The following is a 21,513-nucleotide window of genomic DNA, read 5'->3' on the forward strand; positions in this document are numbered from 1 at the left end:
CAAGTCTGAAGAGCTAATAGGGAAATTGGGACATCAGCTACAGAGAGATTTAGGGGAAGTAACATGCAGGTTAAATATTTTATGGAAATGATTTCTGTTCTGTATAAGATTACAATTAACACATGTCAATCTGTTTCATTAATTTGTTAACTCATCTATTATGCTATGCCATGAAGAAAATAAAATGGAAGTTCTTTACTTTTTTGAGATGGAGTCTCACTCTGTCGCCTAGGCTGGAGTGCACTGGCAGGATCTCAGTTCACTGCAATCTCCACCTCCCAGGTTCAAGCCATTCTTTTGCCTCAGCCACCCGAGTAACTGGGACTATAGGTGCGTGCCACCACGCCTGGCTAATTTTTGTATTTTTAGTAGAGATGGGGTTTCACAATGTGGGCCAAGCTTGTCCCAAACTCCTGATCTCAAGTGATCCTCCTGCCTTGGCCTCACAAAGTGCTGGGATTACAGGCATGAGCCATCGCGCCCCACCATAAAACTGAAGTTCTAAGCTTCAGTTTAGATGCTCACTAAATACTTGTTTTGCAATACCTGACTGTAACTGGCAGAAATATGTTTTGAAAGTCTTCATTTTCCAGGTATGCCAGTGAAATATAGGGACATTATCTACTATGTCAAATTATAATGATTTATCAGTGGCACATGAAAGTGGCCTCATGTTTCTTAATCAGTGATATACCATGATATACCATTATATCATGCCACCTTTTAATGTAATATGTTTATATCTTTCTTTAGATGTAAACATTCATTTAGTTCATCACTGTGGTTTTCATAGTTACTCCAAGGAACCCTATGAATTCCTTCAATGTACTCAAGTCTCCTGCCCCAGGGAGAAAGGGAGGGATGAGCAGGAATCACTTTAATCTATTTACACAGATATTTTCTTTTCCATTTAATTTAAAGGATTTTTTTGTTTACTTAATGAATATGCAGTGATGGTGGTGGTGGTGATGATGATGATGATGATGATGATGATGATGATGATGATGATGATACAAAGGTTTAAATGATTAGGTAGTCAAATCTGGGCTGGAATTGTAATACTGTTTTGACTTTTAATCTTAGAGAAGCTCCAATCTGCTTATTTTCTGGACATAAACACATGAGAACAACAACACAATTCTGTTATCTGAATGCTGTTATGTTGTTTGAAACATTCAGTGACTTTCAAATGTTGTATTCGCCTAAGAAAATTCAACAGAGTCAGACATTTTCTTCCAGGTTAAATTCGCTGAGTCTGCTACGAAAATAAATTTTGTGCACTGGCCATTCTGATCTAGCGGATGTTCTAATAAAATCATCTTTGTGCTGCCTACAACTTCACTTCAAAGATGAGATACCTGGGTACTCCACACCAAATTATAGTTTGAGATCTGAAAAATGGGATAGGAAGGCACAGCTCAAAGAAAAAAAATACTAGCACTGGAAAAGATAGGACTAGTGAAGATGAATCATTCTCTGGACTTTAAATTCAGAGATATCAAAGTTAAGAAAAATTAGGAGGAATAAAAAAAGAGGGTAAGAAAAACAATAAAAGTTTATATAGCAAGAGGGTATAAAACAAATACAATATTTTTCAGAAAAATTAAATAAAAATAGATTTACATAACATTGTCTTTAATCTCAAAGATCAAATTTCAATTTTCATCTCATTTTAAAACCCATATGCACAATCTCCTTTATATACATCAGTTGGGCGTCAAAGTGACTTTTTTCTTGTTTCCAAATACAGTTACTTTTCAATTTTAATTCTATGATTTAGGAATTTGATAGCAAGTCAGTTGGCACACATATATGTTATTACATGTGTGCTTTAGACTTGGTTTTTAGTTAATGTAACATGACAGGGCCACCTGAATTATTTGTTTACAAACTAGCTAGAAAGCCACCAGGGAAGAGAAACCCTGGCAACAGAATGGTCTGCAGCAACGGTGCTTTTTTGTTATTGTTATCTATGGGATTGGATGCCATTACTACTGTAAAATGGTTCACAAGAACTCGGTCTATGGGAAAGACTCAAAACTTCTTTGCCTGTTAAAGAAAAATCAGGATATTGGGCTGGTTAGTTTAACTAAAAAGTGATGATACTCAGATTCTGCTTGCATGCACTGCTTCTCACCAGTTGTTTTATTTCTTTCTAATTGATATTTTATCTTATTTTTCAGATAGTCCATTATAAAACTCTTCTACTTCCGTTAAAATCACAACTACACAACAGCAACTAAAACATGCTTTGGCATAAGACTGATACGGTTTTGAACCCAGCTTGACTATCATATTTGTTACTTTAGGCAAAACACCTCTGACATTTTTATCTTATCTTCAGTAAAAAGTTTTACAAGAGTATTAACTGTTTTACAAGAGTATTCAATAAACAGATATAAATTCCCTCCTTTTCCTTCCTTTCCTTTCTTCATCTTCAGCATCTGAATGCCATAAGCTCATTTTAGTTCTCTGGACTCATGTTAACATGTCCCACCTTTCCCAAATTAAAAATCACCTCTGTTCTTGGCTCCATTCTTTTCCTCTCTTTTGAGACAATTCTCTGTCAACCAACCCCGTCTCTGCCCTGTATCGTGAAACTCTGCTCCTACTACATTAACAGTCTCTTGGTTTCTTTAAAAAGGAAGACAACACAATTAAAGAACAGAAGCAAAAACTCTACTCAAATCCCCAATTGTTACCCTCAAAATTGTCCCAAACCCAACTTTCTCGTTGCACAACTCTTTGTCAAAATGTTTTCTACCATCACAGTCTTCAATGATCCTTCTTGTTCCTTTAGCTCCTGAAATCTGACTTCTACCTCCATCTTTTTTGGGCTATTCAACACACTTAGAGAAAAAACACATTTTTGTTAAACAGGTATGTATCTCTGAAGCATAAAATACGTAGTACTGGAAGTGCACATGTGTGGTTCTTTCCATTTTTTGTCAGCACTTGAAACTGACAAGTAGTAGTACCAATTACTTAGTGAAAGACTTTTTTCATTTCATTTCTGAAATGTTGTTATTTTCCTTTTTCATCTTCCATCTCTGACTACGTCTCCAATTTTTCTTCTTTGCTGCCTTCCTTCCTAAGAAAGTTCTTCATGTGATGCCATCTTGTTTTTCTTCACTGGCCTCTTTTTCTCACTTTAATTTTATGAACTCTGATGACTTTTTCAATTACCTCTATAGTGTAACTCCTCAAAATATATATTTCTGAAGTCTCTCAACTGTAATCCCTTATTTTCAACATATATTTATGGAGGCATCTCAGACTCAACCTATCTAAAATATGACTTATCTCCCTAAAATCTACTTTGTTCTTTTTTTCTCTACTGCTAATAATTATCTTCCTAGTTGGTCAAGCTCAAAACCTAATCATTTTTACCCGTTGTCCCTCTGTCAGCTGCCCACATTCAAGCGGGGTCTCATTTCTGCACATTTTACAAGCAAGTCAGTAACTGCCTTTTGTTTGGGATTAGCTTTTTATATAGTGAATAGCCTTGGAAGATATAAATCATTTATCCTTCTAAAACAAAAGGCAGGTGTGCTGGCAGCCTTGGATAGAGGTAGTGCCTCTTTCTGAAGCAAAGGGACATCTTTACTGGCCATTATAAAATATCCATGTTTCCTAAGCTCTGGGTTCCTCTTTTCTGATGCAACTCACTGAGCACAGAGGTGTCACTTGAGGTTTTCCATGGGAATTGGGGCTTGAGGAATCAGTGCAAGAAAATCATGATACTCTTGCTAATGCTATTACTGTGAATAGTAAAGTCAATTGTCTCTGACCTAGCACTATTGTGTCTTTGCCCAGCACCCAAAGAACTGGCAGGCTTGCAAGTAAGACAGAATGTTAGACTTTTCACAGTTCTTCTGCTTATAAGTACTTGTTAAAAGCAATTAAAACACAACTTGTAGTTTGCACCTATAATTTTGTAGCATTTGCTTCTTATCTATGTCACTAGGATGCACTTAGGATGCAACAGACTCATCTATCATCTATTACTCAAGTTTTTGGCTGTATTCCTAGGCAACAGAGAGAAGGGAAACAAAGAAGAGGACCTGTGCACAGTGTGAGAAAGGCAAAACACTGAGCTTAATTGCAGACTTGAAAGTGGCTAGCAAATGAAGTAAGGCAAAAGGTTCCTTTTTTTTTTTTTTTTTTTTTTTTTTTTTTTTTTTTTTTTTTTTTTGAGACTGAGTCTGCTCTGTCACCAGTCTGGAGTGCAGTGGTGCTATCTCAGCTAACTCCAACCTCCACCTCCTGGGTTCCAGCAATTCTCCTGCCTCAGCTTCCCAGGTAGCAGGGACGACAGGCATGTGCCACCATGCCCAGCTAATTTTTGTAATTTTAGTAGAGACAGTGTTTCACCATGTTGGCCAGGATGGTCTCAATCTCTTGGCTTTGTGATCCACCTACCTTGGCCTCCCAAAGTGCTGAGATTACAAGTGAGAGCCACTGTGCCAGCGAAAAGTTTCCATTTTTTAAATAGTTGGGTTTTTCGTTTCAAATCTTTCCAAAAAAAGGTTTTTTTAAAAAATAAAATTAGCAATAAGATGAAATACAAGAACAATGTAATCTTAAGACAATATATGATAAACATTTATCAAAATGCTTATATTTTCAAAAGTGCTTAAAATAATCTGGCACATAGTAGATGTTCAGTAAATATTTGATATTATGACTGTGCAGGGGTCATTGCAGGCTACTTTATGTGTATCATTTCATTTAATACAACACCACTCTGAAAAATGTTTTATCGTTACCATTTTTCAGTTGAAATATTTACATTGCTCAAGATCTCACTGGTACCATCTACTCATAGGTCAATCTGCCACCAAATCTCATGCTCTTAAATGCCCTTTTTCTCCTGCACTTCCAACAAATAGTGTACTGTATACAATTGTTGAAGGGAGGGGACTGTGATACAAAATATTTAGAGTGATTGTGTAGCCACAATTTCAGTTTCTCAAGGAAGTAATAGAATTAAGAATCATCCTCAATATATATTCTTCCAACACACACACACACAAATACCACAAGCCCACTTGAATGCACCCCACCTACACATTGCAACCGTAGAGACAATTGCAGCATTAAATACAGAATATTTTGTGTGTTGTTTGTTTGTTCTCCCTCTGCTACAAAAATCAGAGTTTCTATTCAATAAACAGCAAAGGGAGATATAAATGAACCAAATTAAAGATGGAAAAATTGTTGAAAAAATTAAATACAGAACTAAGTATTGATTTATTGAGAGTTCAGTAATGTAATCCAGAAATAATGGATGCTTTAAAAGTAATTAAAATAATACATATAAACATTTAGTGCCTAGTTAAAGAAAAAGAAAAAACAATATTAGACAAAATAAAATATATTCATTTGATGTGATGAGGAAATAATCTTGTATTCCTCTTTAAATTCTCTGTGGAATAAGGCAGGGTTATAAATAAATAAACATCTGCCCCATGGACTTAATGGATCATTATGTTTTATTGTGGTAATCAAAATGAAATTGTTGGGAGGGATTAGTATCTCTAGTATAACACTAAGAAAGATAAGGCCTGTGCCCAGGCAAAAGCTTTCCTGGTTGGTCAAAAGGTTTGAAGAAACTCAAGTGATGATGTTTCAAACCATTCTAAAACAAACAAAGACGCAAACAAACAGAAAACATATAGCGTCTTTGCCACATATTTAGGAAACAAAATGAACAATTTATTTCTGACAATCTCATAGTCTTTATTCTGTCAGAACAATAATGGAAAGGTTTAAACCAGAAAATGCTATGCATTGAATTTATAACAAACTGTTTTTTCCTATAATGAAAAATTGATAAACTTGGCATTTGCAGATTTAAAAATTAAGGTTAAAAATATCTGTTTTTTGCCGTTGCAAAAAATCGTATGTATACACACATATATGTGTGTGTGTGTGCATATATATATACACACACATTTATATATATATATATATATAAACATTTCCTTTGACCTCCTATTTTCTTCCAATAAAAACAGTGGTACTAGAGATAGTTCTGATATTTCATCATAGAATAGTTAACATTGCATTTGGAAAGGATGAATTTTTTAAAAACATAATTTTACCTTAATAAGCAGCCCAGCATAATATTTTAGTAACTACACAGATTTTTTTCAAGACATTTAACAAATAATATTGCCTGATAGTTAAGAGTGTAGGCTTTGGATCCAGACCTCCTATTTCTGTTCATTCACTGATAAAAAGGAGACAGTAGTAACTTCCTCATAGAGTTGTTTTTTAAGATCAAATAATGCATATAAAACTCTTGAAATGGTACCAAATACAGAGTAAGCACCAAATAAACATTAACTATTATTGTTAGTCCACGTCCGAATAACATAGAAGAGTAAGAATTTTAATATTTCATTTGGATAACCTTTTAAGGATAAACCTAGCCCATTATCTTTCTTGATAATCTTGTAAGATGATTCCTTTTTTATCTCCTATCTGTTGAGGCATGGATAGAGGTTTTCAGGGAAAACATTTTCTAGGTAACTAAAAGAAAGTAGGAACACAAATTGTGACAAAACTTTACAATGAGAGAATTTACAAGGTAGAATAATCGCAATTCCTTTTGAAATCAACCACTATGGTCCTCTGGCTGGGAAAGCTAAGCAAAGATATTCTAGCCTGAAGGTTGAGACCTACTTGAAGAGTTTTCCATCAGATTGTGAGGGCCCCTCAGACTTCACTTGGTGTCTGTTTCTATTAGTATGGGAGCTTCCGGGACCTTGGGGTATCACATGCACTTGACTACTTTATTCCTGCTCTATCTATCTTAAAGCCTTTCTTAATCTTTTACATCTTAGAGAAGATACTTCTGGATTTTAAATTCACTGATCTTGAAGCTATTGCCCTCGCTCTCTGCTTCAGAGCCCATCCTTTTATATATGAGTAGTTTGTTTTGCCTAAAGTATTTTCTCCCAGTCACATATTAAGTCCAGGTTCTCATCTATTTTTGAAAGCAAACTCCTGGGCCTTGGCTCACTAACATCTTGACAGCATATTTCTTCTTTCCTATGAGCTTTTCAGCATTCCCTGGGTTTCTCTAAAATATAAAAGCAGACTCTTTATCTCTTACTTTGTCAAAGCCTACCCTCCCCACTGATTTCTCACCCAGTTGCTGCTTTCAAGACCTGCCTCCAAATATCATTGTATTTACAAACATGAAATGACTCATTGATTCTGAGCTCAGCACAAGAGCAAACGTTTCTCAGCTTGACCCATCTTCACATTGTTGGTGCCTTATTCAGTCACGACCCAAGGGGCTGACCTTCAAGAATCTAATCCATGAAAACTTAAAATAGTAAACAAATTTGAATATAGTTTAACATATATAAGAAATGTTATTCATAGAAGAGGAAGATCAACCCTTAGACATGAAAAGTGAAAATAGTTTATTCCCAGATTTCCCTTTGTGCATTAGTATTTTCAACCAAGTCTATCCAAGTAACAGGAAAAAAAGAGCTGGCAGTTGTTGCTGTGCTGTGAAGTCTTATTAGGTGAGTCAGCTAATTGCATGGCACTATCATAAATACAGCAAGCACTGCACTGCTTGTTAAGCTTGCCAAGGAAAATGAGGATTTAAAGCAGCATACTACCTCTTTGCTATATAATGACATTTTCTTCTTAAAAATGATTTTGTACCAATTCCTGATTTATCTGCCAATTATTTTTTAATTTATGGTTGAATGTGTTTAAGCCTGAATTCAGAGATAAAACTAGTAAATAGCTCTCAAAAATAACCCCCTATATTAGCTTTACTCTCTCCTCCACTGCCAAACCTTTAAAAACAGTGAAATAAGTAGTTTTTATTTCATCTGTTCTCTTTCTCTCTGTATATAAGGTGATTGACGAGACTAAAGAAATAGCTAGAAGGGCAAAAGGCAAGAAAATGAGTAAGATAGTAACTGATTATCCAAAGTAGAGCACGGGCCAGGTGCAGTGGCTCATGCCTGGAATCCCTGCACTTTCAGAGGCTGACGCAGGAGGATCACTTGAGTTCAGGAGTTTGAGACCAGCCTCGGCAACACAGTAAAACCTCATCTCTACAAAAAAAATTTTTAAATAGCTGAGCATGGTGGTGCAAGCCTATAGTCCCAGCTACTTGGGAGGCTGAGGCTGGAGGATTACTTGGGCCCAGGAGTTGGAGACTACAGTGCGCTACGATTGTGTCACTGCATTACAGCCTGGGCAGTAAGGCAAGACCCTGCCTCTAAAAAAAAGATAAACAAAGTAGAGCATAAATAGCTTCTAAATATGTGTTGTTTATGTGTAAGACTGGAATCTCTAAAGGTATCAATTAAAATAGATTTGCATTCTCAATCTGTACATATGGACTATGTATAATGTATTTACAATATGACTTACGGCATTCACCAATGTGACTACTCCCAAGTGATCCAGACGGCTGATGACGTAGTAATTTGTACATTTGCTGGAACCTGATCTGAGTAGGTATATAACATAACTGAGGGAGAGTAAGTCCATTTGCCGAAAGAAAGCCTAGCATATGACCCAGGAGCCACATCTTCACTCAGCCTTGTTGCTAGGTTTGGCTTAGCATATATAATAGCATAGGATGTATAATTTATGACAAAAACTGTACTTGCACTTTTTAAGTAGAACATTCAAAATGGTCTCAGGAACTGGCACCAGAGATCATCAGTGGTCTACTGTACTTTGCGTGTATGTGTCTGTGAGTGTGTGTGTGTTTGTGTGTGTTCCCACATTCTAAGGCATATCTTGTACAGGTGAGTAGAAAATGTTGATAGAAAATTATAGATTCTGACATCTAAAACACAGTAGGTCACTACATTGTTAAAACTTGGAATTTTTTATCTTGTTTTAAAGTCAGGCCAACCAAACCTAAAATACTGCTACATTGAAAGAGTGCAAAATATTCAAAATACTATAGTTATAGATTTGGTAGTAGGACTGTACCAGACCTGTCACTCTATATAAGACTTATGCCTTGCCCTTTCACTTACCTGTTCACTTTTACATCTATCTCACTAGATGTAATGCTATAAATTATATTTATAATATATTGTAATTTATCTTGTATTATAATCTATTAAATATTACAAATTATGTTGCAACTCCCCTTATCTTTTGTCTGCATATTGCCTCAGAAAAAACAGGTGGATCCAGTGGACTTCAACCACAGGCCCCTGGTAGCAAATAGCTCTTAATGCGGAGTTTGCCACTTTGATGCATTTCTAAAGTTATAGAATATTAAATGAACTAAGTCCCTTGGCCACTTTAATTATACCCTAGATCTAAGCCATAACTGTACTTTCCCAAAAATTAAAATTCGAATTTTAACTTAACCATATATAATTGGAAAAGGAGGTGGGGTTCATTAAGTGTACTTTTATCATGCTTTATTATCTTTTGGGCATTGGATACAGCAGAACATGCCAACTTTTATGACTTCTCATGTGACAGAATATACTTACTAGGATGCAATTAAACACTTCTTAGAATATGTAAACAATAAATATAATCATTACATTCTTTTCATATTTTTCTTTCTTATACATAATAGTAAGACTTAAAATATACAGTTATTTCTGAAATATGCATATTGTTTTGCTTTTGATGATTAAATAACATTGTCCAAAGTTTTAGGTGTTTTGAAATCTTATATTTTTTAACAAAATATGTAGCCTTTCCAAAACAAGACCTCAATAATTCATTTAAGACCTAGAATTGTTCCTCTCCACACAGATCTCTTAAAAAGGCAGAGGATTTATATGACCTCAAGAGAAACCAGAGTATCCAAAGTTTGCTTTAATTCAATTTTTTAAAAATAAAATTCTTTAGTTTTTTTAAAAAAAAATGAGATTAGTTTGATTTTGAATCAGATGCCCCTGTTCCCCACCCCAAAATGGCATCATGAGCAGACTAGGAATTGACAATAGAAAATTGAACATATGAAATGTATCTTTACCTTGCTTTTTAACAAGATATTCATGTCTGTCTCCTTCATTTTTAAGTGTATCAGTAAAATACATGGTAATTTTCCTAGTGAAATATACTGTCTACACTATGTACACACTCCCCTGTCTAAGGTAGGGAAGTATAGAATATTCACATTTTTGAAACATCTATGTTATTTTTATTTAAATAGGAGTTCTGGGCTTGATTTCATTTTGGAACACTGGTGTGTGCTTAAGTGGAACCTTTTTTCCTCTTAGGTCAAATTTCTTGTTTAGTTTCTTCTTTTATCTTTTTGGTTACCATCTCTCTCCTTCATCCTCATGGTGTGAGCTGTTGAGTGAAGGTATTAATTCCATTATGTGAGGCTAAGTGTCATTGTTCAATAATGCAGCAAAACAATGATTCTACCCCAAATATCTTCCAGTGTAAAAGCAGTGGGGAAAAGAGAAAGTGTGCTTCTGCTGCTCTGAATGTTTAAGGCCGTGAAAGTTGATCACACAAATTGGGTCATTCTTGTTATACCCAACTAAAACAATCAAGAAGCCTGGGAGGAAAAGCATTCGAGGAACCTTACATTACTCCACAGGTGTAATTTTCTACAAGTCCACATGCTGAAGCTGCCTGTTGTAACCTGGGACCAGTTTCTTCTGTAACTGCTGAAAAAACTTGCTGCAGTTCTAGGACTAATTTTGCCCACCACTGTCACTCACCAGTTGAAGCTTGCCAGCTCCCCAGAACCTTTCTAGTGCCAATGAACTTTCTCAAAGAGCAATGTGTATCGTTTCTCTTTTTTACAACACCTCCAACCTCCTCTTTGTTCTTTAGGTATACCAAAGACCAACCAGCCTCGAACTTCAATTTTTCTTCCCACATAAAAAGTTAAATTTAGAAATTTATCTCTACATTTCTAACTTTGACAAAGCATAGATACCAGATAATTGGTGAAACCTTGCCATTATAACGACCACCACGGATTACTTCCCAGTGTCTTCAGATAACCCTCGCCATTTACTAACGTTTGATGGACTTCAAAATGAACGTATCTTTTTTAAAAAAATTTTATTCACACTGACAGCAAGTACATTGGTATACTCTATATTAAATTATACCACAGGGTTTACAAACAATTAGTGATGTTGGGCAGTGGTTTCCAAAGAGCATACTTAACAAGACATTCACAAGGCCCTACAAACCTGCATTTTTAACAAGGACCCTAGATGATTCTAGAAGAATGTGGTTTGGAAAGCAATTTTTACCTTTATTATGTGTCATTTTAAATATATAATAAAATTAAAGTTATGAGTCATGGAATTGAATAAAGATAATTTCCTTACAGAAAGTATTACTAGATATCTAAATACAATATGGTTCAAAACAGGAAATTTAAAAAGATTATGTAAATTCTGTAGTTGTATTCCTAAAGACAGAAGCTGAAATTTTTTCCTACTTCTCCTTGTATCACTTCCCTTTTCCTTCACTTTCACTTCCCTGGAATTGTACTTCCCAATAAACTATTAGCTGTGAACTTCATCTCATGATCTGTTTTATAGAGCACTTCAGCTGAGACGAGTACCAGCTGGTAATTGATTATATTGGCTATTCAACCCTACAGGTTTATTTAAAAAGAACTTGAATAGGCTTTTTAGGGTGAAAGAGGTCAGTCTCAGCCATTTCTGTTTCCTGATATAGCTTTTAAGTCTTTCCTTATTAGCAATGAAAGGCCATTCCATTGTAATTTTTTGATAACCATTTTTCTTTCTGTGTGTCAAATGCAGATGTAAGATACTGAACTGAGTCTATTTCACTGTTCGTAAAACAATCTCATTTGGAAAAAAAAAAAAAGTCTACAGATATTCCAGGGATAGGGTGTAGTAGAGAGAGAATAAAAGGTATTTTATTACTATGTCTCTATATCCTACCCTGTAGGATCTCTTATTAAGCATACAGGCATATACCAAAATCAAGACATTTTTCTCATTTATTTTATTGCCCTAACATATTCTGGGTTAATATAATATCGTAATAAAAATTTGAGAAAAAAATTGATTTTTTTCAAAAGTGTTTAACATTTGTTATATTGGAAGGTTTTTTTTTCTTGTTTGTGGTAAAAATAAATAGAAGGTGCATTTCATACCTTCAAGCATGATTACATTTTGAAAACAAGTCATTAATACTCATAAAATGCAAATTTTAATGTTCTTTTTTGTTACAGCCAAACTATAATTAGGCACAGTTATAAATTGGAGTTGAAATTTAGTAAGATATTTCTTTATAGATAACACTTAATGGTTTTAGAGATGGGCTTATGAAACAGTAAATATACAGGTATAGGGATAAAATTGTGTCTGACGGTCATATGAAGTGTTTGTTGTTATATTCTCTCTTGGGATAGCTGCCAAATATTTTAGTATGCTTAAAATCTGTGAATGTTATGGAGTCAACAAATTGAGATCACATATCATATTCAGAAAAGCATAGTTAGAGAAATAACCATTGAAATGAGCATACAGCAATCTTCCTTTATCTGCAGGGATACATTCCGAAAGCCCCACTTGGACACGTGAAATTGCGGATAGCAGCAAACCCTACATATACTGTTTTTTCCAATGCTTACGTACCTATGAAGAAGTTTAATTTATAAACTAGGCACAGTAAGAAATTAGCAACAGTAACTAATAACAAAAGAGAACAATTATAACAAGAATAAAAGTTATGTGGGTATGGTCTTGCTTTCTCTTTCCCTCTCTCTCTCAAAATATCTTAGTATTTTGGGTCTGCAGTTGATGGTGGGTAACGAAAACATGGAAAACAAAACCACGGATAAAAGGAGACTACTGTGTATACTTTTTAAAACTGAGGAAATATTAAACTCATGTTTCTTCTATATCCCACCAGTTTCCCCCCACCCAAACCTAGATAGATATCTTATTTGATCTGTAAACAATTAATTTGTAAAAGTTAAGAACTTTTTAAAGTAAAACTGTAATATATCTTCACACCTAAAGAAATAAACAATAATTCTTAAAAATCCAGTCAGTGCTCAAATTTCCCCAACTACCTCATATGTGTTTTCCATTTGCTTATGTTGGGATCCCAAAACGAATGAAATAAGGTTCTTAGGTTGCAATTGGCTAATTCTCTCTCACTTCTACTTTAATCTGTAGGTTCCCACTAACTTCTTTTTTGTTGCAATTTACTTGGTGAAATTAGATGTATTATTTGTCTTGTGTAGTTTTTCACAGTGCAAAATTTGCTGATTGTAGCCAGTGATGTGAACAGTGAACATGTTTTTCGTCCCTTATATTTGCTGTAAGTTGTCAGTGATAGTTAAATGTGAATCAAATTCAAATTTGGATCGTGTAGGACTTTTCTTTTCTTTTCTTTTCTTTTCTTTTCTTTTTTTTTTTTTTTTTTTTTTTTTTGAGACGGAGTCTCGCTCTGTCGCCAGGCTAGAGTGCAATGGTGTGATCTGGGTTCACTGTGATCTCCGCCTCCTGGGTTCAAGTGATTCCCCTGACTCAGGTTGCCGAGGAGCTGGGATTACAGGCGCGCCACCACACCCAGCTAATTTTTTGTATTTTAGTAGAGATGGGGTTTCACCATGTTGGCCAGGATACTATTGATCTCCTGACCTCGCGGATCAGGTAGGACTTCAATTGTTGAACAAACGAACTTTTAACAGCGGTTACACCATTAGGATGTCCTGATCCAACATCGAGGTCATAAATCCTATTGTCGATTTGGACTCTAGAATAGGATTGCGCTGTTATCCCTAGGGTAACTTGTTCCCATTTGATGAAGTTATTGGGTCAGTGAACAATAGCCCACTTAGACTAGTATGGTCTTGGTTTAAGATGGTGATGTGTATGTACTTCCATCAGAGGGCAGATAATACTGTAAATCCTCACTTAACTTCATCAATAGTTTCTTGGAAACTGTGACTTGAAGCAAAACAATGTATAACAAAACCAGTTTTACCATTGGCAATTGATATAAGCAAGAATTAAGTTCCTATAGCAAATTTCTGGTCACAAAAACACCATCAAACTCCTAAATAAAGATAAATCACTTCTGATATTAAACACTGAAATTAATGTGAGCTATATATACGTTTATGAAAGATTAATACAAACAAGTCAAATAACTTACCTATTTATTCCAGTGGAGACCGCAGGTGGCTGGACCCTCTCCTGGCAGCTTAGGGAGCAATATGGGAACCCACCCCGGACAGGACGCTGTTTCATCACTGCAGGGTGCTCTCACACACACCCAGTCACCCAGGCTGGAACCATGTAGACACACACACTCACCTAACCTGCACATCTGCATACATCCTTCAAAGTTCAGCCAAATAACATATAAACATATCCAGTAACATCCATCAGTCTTAGTTCTGCCATAACAACTCCTTTTTGATCATCAAACAAACAGGCTAGGTCCGCCATATTTACTTGTCTGGTCCATATCAAAATTTTCTAACAAATTATATTAGAAAATCAAATCTCTGTCAGTTTCAAAATGCATGAAAAAAATTGCCTTATTTCCCTTATACTTGGCTATCCTAACAGTAATCTAAATATTAATGAGAAAGTTAATGATGTCGTTTGCTTCTCCCAGTTGTAAAGAAGGTTTGGCTGCCCCATTTGATCACTAAGGCTAATTGACACGCAGAAAAAAAGCATAGGAAACTTCTCAGCATCACAAAAGCTCTGTCATCTAGAGAAGCTAGGACTTGAGCTCAAGTCCTGTGACATGGAAGCCTTGTGCCTAGCTACCCCGCAGCAGAGCCCGTATCCTTCACTTGTACCAAGAAGTGAAACACTATGAAAACAGTCTTTACTCCACATTTTAAAGTGAGGTAGTTTGGGGTGGTTTATATTTTATTTAATGTATCTATTATTCGGATTTTTTTAGTTTATAGAAAGGGCATTGGCAAGGGCAGAATGATCTATAAGCTTCTCTGCCCACCTACCATAATTTGACCTTTTCTTACCGTCATCCATTTCCTTATACTTCAGTGTCCCTGTCAGTCACTTTCATGTGAAGACATGGGGAGGATTTTTTACATCAGACATGTTGTTGAAAATCAGCCTCATTGGCTGAGGGATTATTTGATCCCTTCCTCTGAGTCCATTAGGCTCACATTGCCTCTCTGTTCTTTGAATTTTCAGTTAACTTTATCTTCTTATAATTACTTTGCTAAAATAAATGCAAAGCAACAAAAGGTATTTAGTGAGGAATATCAACAAAGCCATGACCATTTCAGGCTGAGTTTTGAGTATTCTTTGTCTAGGAAGAGATACCTAGAAAAACTTTCTGACCATGTATTTGATTATTTCCCTTCAATATGTATAGTCTCAGTCTTCAAATTTCAGAAAAGAATTTGTGTATTCGTTGTCATTTAAAATCATTGTGTTAAATATGTATGCTTTTACATTATAAATGGTTATAAAAGTTAAACACTTAGAAAAAAGTCAAAATAACATACATAACTATCCAGCAAAATAACTTTCATATTTTATTGTGTTTTCTTCCAAACTTTTTACCTTTGCATCTGAAATGTGTGTAGGTTGTATCTATAATACAAATAACACTTTATAGTCTGCTAAATATTATACCATAAATAGGTTGTTGTTACATAATTCTCAGGTAATAGTAATACATGTCTTTATCATAATCTACCAAGTAGCTGAATGATCATTTCTTTTTAAGACAAGGTCTTGCTCTGTCACCCAGGCTGGAATGCAGTGGCATGAACATAGCTCACTGTAGCCTCTACCTCCCAGGCTCCAGTGATCCTCCTGCCTCAGCCTCCCAAGTGTCTGGGTCATAGGCATGTGCCACCATGCCTAGCTATTTATTTGTATTTTTAGTAGACTTGGGGTTTCATTGTGTGGTCCAGGCTGGCCTTGAACTCCTGGACTCAAATGATCCACCTGCCTCAGCCTCCCAAAGTGCTGAAATCACAGGAGTGAACCATAGCACCCAGCAATAATTTTTTAACTCTTCATTATTCATTGAACGTTTAGTTAACAATTGTAAAAATGTTGTTTCCTGCTGTCATTGATCTTGTGAAGAATATTTTTGGACTATAGCTGTGGATTACTTCCTAAATAGTGAATTACTTGAGCAAAAACTTTACATACTTTGAGGGTTGGTAACCCATGTTGCCGCAATGTTTCCCCAAAGGCATTGCAGAGTTTAGAATGCCAGTACTTATATTAAAGTGTGCCATTTTCAACATCCCTGGCCAACATCCCTATATGTAAGATTTTTCCAAAACATGGTTCTGATTTTTAAAAGTGAAAAATGCTACTTCATCATGTTCTGTTTGTGCTTCTCACTTTAAATATTAGAATGAAGAAGGAGCCCCACAGGAAGGAATTCTACAAGATATGCCTGTGGATCCTGACAATGAGGCTTATGAAATGCCTTCTGAGGTAGGAGTCCAAGCTGAATCTTTCTAACACTACCAAAAACCTGTCATTGTCATATTTCTCTTGCTTAGTGAGAATCATTTGCTCTCTACATGCTCATTACGTGGACAACTTTCAAGCTAGGAATGGTTTTTACATTTTTAAAGGGTCCAAAAAAAAAGAGGAGGAGGAGAAAGAGAGGATGTAACACAAATTCTAAGTCCACATAGCTTAAAATACTACTTGACCCTTTACAGGAAAAGTTTCCTAACTCCTGCATTAGAGAATATATTTTTAGAAACTATACCTTCTAAAATAAGTTTCTAAATGGAAAGTTAGGGAAATCAATGGAATGCCAAAGGAAGGTAATTATTTTTTGCCATACATTTCCAGTGGGATGATTGCATAGTAAAATAAAAGTTACCCACACAAGTTATAGAATGAAAAGATAAATGTATGATTTGCAACAATCGATATGTTCCAGTATAACATTTTAAACAACGTATGATTGTTAATTTTATTTTTATTGAAAACAAAAGTATTTTAATAGAAAATGTATCAAAAGGGAAATTAGGAAATACTGTTAGATGAAAAAAACTGACCCAAGAAGAAATAGTAAATCTGAATAGATTTGTATAGATTTGTAACACAGTGAAGTGATTAAATGATTAAATTAGTAAAAAAAAAAAAAAAAAAAAAAAAAAACACCTGCATGCAAAGAAAATCCCAGGCCGAGACAGCATCACTGGTAAATTCTACCAAACATTTAAGGAAGAATTAATACTAATTAGTTAACACCAACTAATATCTCTTACACAACATAGGAGTCATTTAGACATTTCCCAACTAATTCCGTGAGACCAATATTACCCTGATAATCAAAACCAAACAAAGATATCACAAGAAAAGAAACTGTATGATGGTTCCATTAAAAATTGAGTTCAAATATGTTGTGGTTAGGTTATGTATTATTCCTCATGGCATTATTAAAAGGCATATCAAGGATGGGTGCAGCGGCTCACACCTGTAATCCCAGCACTTTGTGAGCCAAAGTGGCCAGGTTACTTGAGGCCAGGAGTTCAAGACCAGTCTGGCCAACATGGTGAAACCCCATCTCTACTAAAAATACAAAAATTAGCCAGGCATGGTGGAACATGCTTATAGTTCCAGCTACTTGGGAGGCTGAGGCACAAGAGTTGCTTGAACCCAGGAGGCAGAGGTTGCAGTGAGCTGAGATGGCACCCCTGAACTCCAATCTAGGCAACAGGGCAAGACTGTCACTCACACACACACACACACACACACACACACAGCATATTAATAATAATTCAATTTATAGAAATTGAGATTAAATTGTTTGCCTAATAAGAATTTCCAATATTTTGGGGTCTTTTATGCAAGACACAGTACTAAACACTATAGAAAACTATAGTGTAATTGACATTACCAGGATATAAGGAGTTTACAGTCTGGTAGGTTTGATGAAAAAAATAGAAATTCATTCATTCATTTCTTCATTATGATTCCTTCCTTTAACAAACATTATTGATTGCCTTCTATGTACCAGGCATCACAGGAGCAAAGATATACAAGATATACTAAAAAGTATAACATTTTAAAGGATCTGTTTCAATCAATCAGGAGTAGTTTTATTGAGGAGGTAATGTTGATCTGGGTGGGAAAAGGAAAGAGATATGGTAGGGCAAAACAAACAGAGGACGTTCTGGCACAAGGGAATATCAGAAGCAAAGGCATATGTGTCTGAGAATGCAAATGGATATGTCTGAGAATAGTAAATAATTATGACTCAAGCTTAGGAACAAGGAAAATGGTGATAGATTGAACCTGCAGCTATGGGTCAAAGACAAATTATAGAGTATTAGGACAATCTTGTCATTTAAGTTTGTGTTCTATTCAGAAAACAACTTCAGTTATTGAAGATATGCTTATTTGTTTGTTTTTAAGCAGAATCCTGATATTATTAAAGTTGCTCTTTAGGAGGAATAATCTGACCCCTTTAATTACATCATTAATATTTGTATTGTGGATGCTTTCCAGATATTGTATGGAGAGCTTGGGGTCTGAAATACAACTAATAATTGAAGCCATAGATGAAGATGAAATTTTCAAGTGGGAGAGTGAAAGTAGGGAAAATGTACCTCGCCTTCAAACGTCTTAATTTCCTTCTGAGAATTAGAGCGTCTTAGCCCTGGAAAAGGCTTTATAGACCGCTTGATTTTATTCTCACATTTTACAGGTGAAGAAACTGAGAATCAGCCAGTCCAACTTATTTGTCCTACCAGACTAGGTATATGATCATTAAATGGTACATCTGGATTAGAACCTAGATATTTTAACTGATTACTACCACAATTCACGTCTATATCGGACAGGAAATACACAACTATTAAAAATAAGATAATGTATATTGCAGAATATTTGCAAAAACATTGAGTGTAAATTTTAATGTAAGTGATGAGCCATTTCCTATCTCATTGGCTGTCAGTGCTGATGCATGATTGAAACTTACACTAACAGTGCGTGCTGTCTTTTTTATTTTTCTAATATTAGGAAGGGTATCAAGACTACGAACCTGAAGCCTAAGAAATATCTTTGCTCCCAGTTTCTTGAGATCTGCTGACAGACGTTCCATCTTGTACAAGTGCTCAGTTCCAATGTGCCCAGTCATGACATTTCTCAAAGTTTTTACAGTGTATTTTGAAGTCTTCCATCAGCAGTGATTGAAGTATCTGTACCTGCCCCCATTCAGCATTTCGGTGCTTCCCTTTCACTGAAGTGAATACATGGTAGCAGGGTATTTGTGTGCTGTGGATTTTGTGGCTTCAATCTATGATGTTAAAACAATTTAAAAACACCTAAGTGACTACCACTTATTTCTAAATCCTCACTATTTTTTTGTTGCTGTTGTTCAGAAGTTGTTAGTGATTTGCTATCGTATATTATAAGATTTTTAGGTGTCTTTTAATGATACTGTCTAAGAATAATGATGTATTGTGAAATTTGTTAATATATATAATACTTAAAAATATGTGAGCATGAAACTATGCACCTATAAATACTAACTATGAAATTTTACCGTTTTGTGATGTGTTTTATTAACTTGTGTTTGTATATAAATGGTGAGAATTAAAATAAAATGTCGTCTCATTGCAAACAAAATTTTATTTTTATCCCATCTCACTTTAATAATAAAAATCTTGCTTATAAGCAACATGCATTGAGAACTGACACAATGGACATAAAGTTATTAATAGGCATTTGAAGAAGGAGGAATTTTAGAAGAGGTAGAGAAAATGGAACATTAACCCTACACTGGGAATTCCCTGAAGCAGCACTGCCAGAAGTGTGTTTTGTGGTGCCTTAAGTGGCTGTGATTAAAAAAAAAAAAAGTGGGCTCCAGGGAACGAAGCAGTGTAAAAGATGATTTTGACTACATCCTCCTTAGAGATCCATGAGACACTTTAGCACATATTAGCACATTCAAGGCTCTGAGACAATGTGGTTAACTTAGTTTAACTCAGCAGTCCCCACTTAAAAAAAAAATCATCAAAAATTCTCTCTCTCTATTCCTTTTTCTCTCGCTCCCCTTTTTTCCAGGAAATGCCTTTAAACACCTTTGGGAACTATCAGGATCACCTTAAAGAAGATCAGTTCTCCAGACTGATAAAAATTTCATGATCTCTTTTAAATGTTGCCAAATATATGAATTCTAGGATTTTTCCTTGGGAAAGGTTTTTCTCTTTCAGGGAAGATCTATTAACTCCCCATGGGTGCTGAAAATAAACTTGATGGTGAAAAATTCTATATAAATTAATTTAAAATTTTTTTGGTTTCTCTTTTTAATTATTCTGGGGCATAGTCATTTTTAAAAGTCACTAGTAGAAAGTATAATTTCAAGACAGAATATTCTAGACATGCTAGCAGTTTATATGTATTCATGAGTAATGTGATATATATTGGGCACTGGTGAGGCAGGAAGGAGGAATGAGTGACTATAAGGATGGTTACCATAGAAACTTCCTTTTTTACCTAATTGAAAAGCGACTACTACAGAGTGCTAAGCTGCATGTGTCATCTTACACTGGAGAGAAATGGTAAGTTTCTTGTTTTATTTAAGTTATGTTTAAGCAAGGAAAGGATTTTTTATTGAACAGTATATTTCAGGAAGGTTAGAAAATAGCTGTTAGGATATATTTTAAATCTACCTAAAGCAGCATATTTTAAAAAATTAGAAGTATTGGCATTAAATGAAGAAATAGAGGACAAAACTAGACTGACAGCAATGACCCAGAACATTTTGAGATTAGTAAAGTTGTGACCATGAATTTAGGGATTTATGTGGATACAAATTCTCCTTTAAAGTGTTTCTTCCCTTAATATTTATCTGGTAGTTATTTATGAGCAGTGAATTATTTTGTAGTTTATATATCTTAATAGTTTATTTGGGACCAAACACTTAACAAAAAGTTCTATAAGTCATAGAAGCCTTTTCAGGAAGCTTGTCTCACATTCATTCCTGAGACTTTCACCTGCCAAGTGGCCTGAGGATCAATCCGGTCCTAGGTTTATTTTGCAGACATACATTCTCCCAAGTTATTCAGCCTCATATGACTCCACAGTGGGCTTTACCAAAACAGTTCAGAGTGCACTTTGGCACACAATTGGGAGCAGAACAATCTAATGTGTGGTTTGGTATTCCAAGTGGGGTCTTTTTCAGAATCTCTCCACTAGTGTGAGATGCAAATATGTTTCCTCATTTTTCTGGCTCATCCAGTATGTAGCTTTTTGTGACATAATAAATATATACATATATGAAATCATGTATTTGGTTTCTGCCTCCAGTTCTTACAAAGAGCTCCTAAAACCCTTGTAATTTCCCGAGTGGCAGGGGTGCTAGGGTCATCCTTTGTTCTAATATTTGGTCTTTGACCCTGCTTTCTGACACAGAGCTCCTAAGTCCCTGGGCGAGAGTAGTATCTTCTCTTCTAATGAAGGGACTCTTGCTGGGTTCCTGGACTGGGGCTGGTCACCAGAAAAGTCACGCCATGATAAGAAGCTTGAAGCTTTTAGCCCCATTTCCATCTTCTGG

The 21,513-nt window shown here is 35.3% G+C and overlaps 1 protein-coding gene across 7 annotated transcripts in view; it reads left to right on the forward strand.

Annotated features, from left to right (window-relative positions):
* The window catches only part of LOC105479623 (synuclein alpha), a 112,687-nt gene extending 91,446 nt beyond the window's left edge, over positions 1-21,241 (forward strand). For all 7 annotated transcript variants that reach the window (XM_011737686.3, XM_011737688.2, XM_011737685.3 and 4 more), the window contains 2 exons: positions 16,344-16,427; positions 18,975-21,241. In XM_011737686.3, the coding sequence (XP_011735988.1) occupies positions 16,344-16,427; positions 18,975-19,007 (117 nt within the window). In that variant the 3' untranslated portion in view covers positions 19,008-21,241. The remainder of the gene's footprint in view (positions 1-16,343; positions 16,428-18,974) is intronic.
* Positions 21,242-21,513: the final 272 nt, after the last annotated feature.

The sequence above is a fragment of the Macaca nemestrina genome, chromosome 3 (genome assembly GCF_043159975.1).
Source record: "Macaca nemestrina isolate mMacNem1 chromosome 3, mMacNem.hap1, whole genome shotgun sequence".
Lineage (NCBI taxonomy): Eukaryota > Metazoa > Chordata > Mammalia > Primates > Cercopithecidae > Macaca > Macaca nemestrina.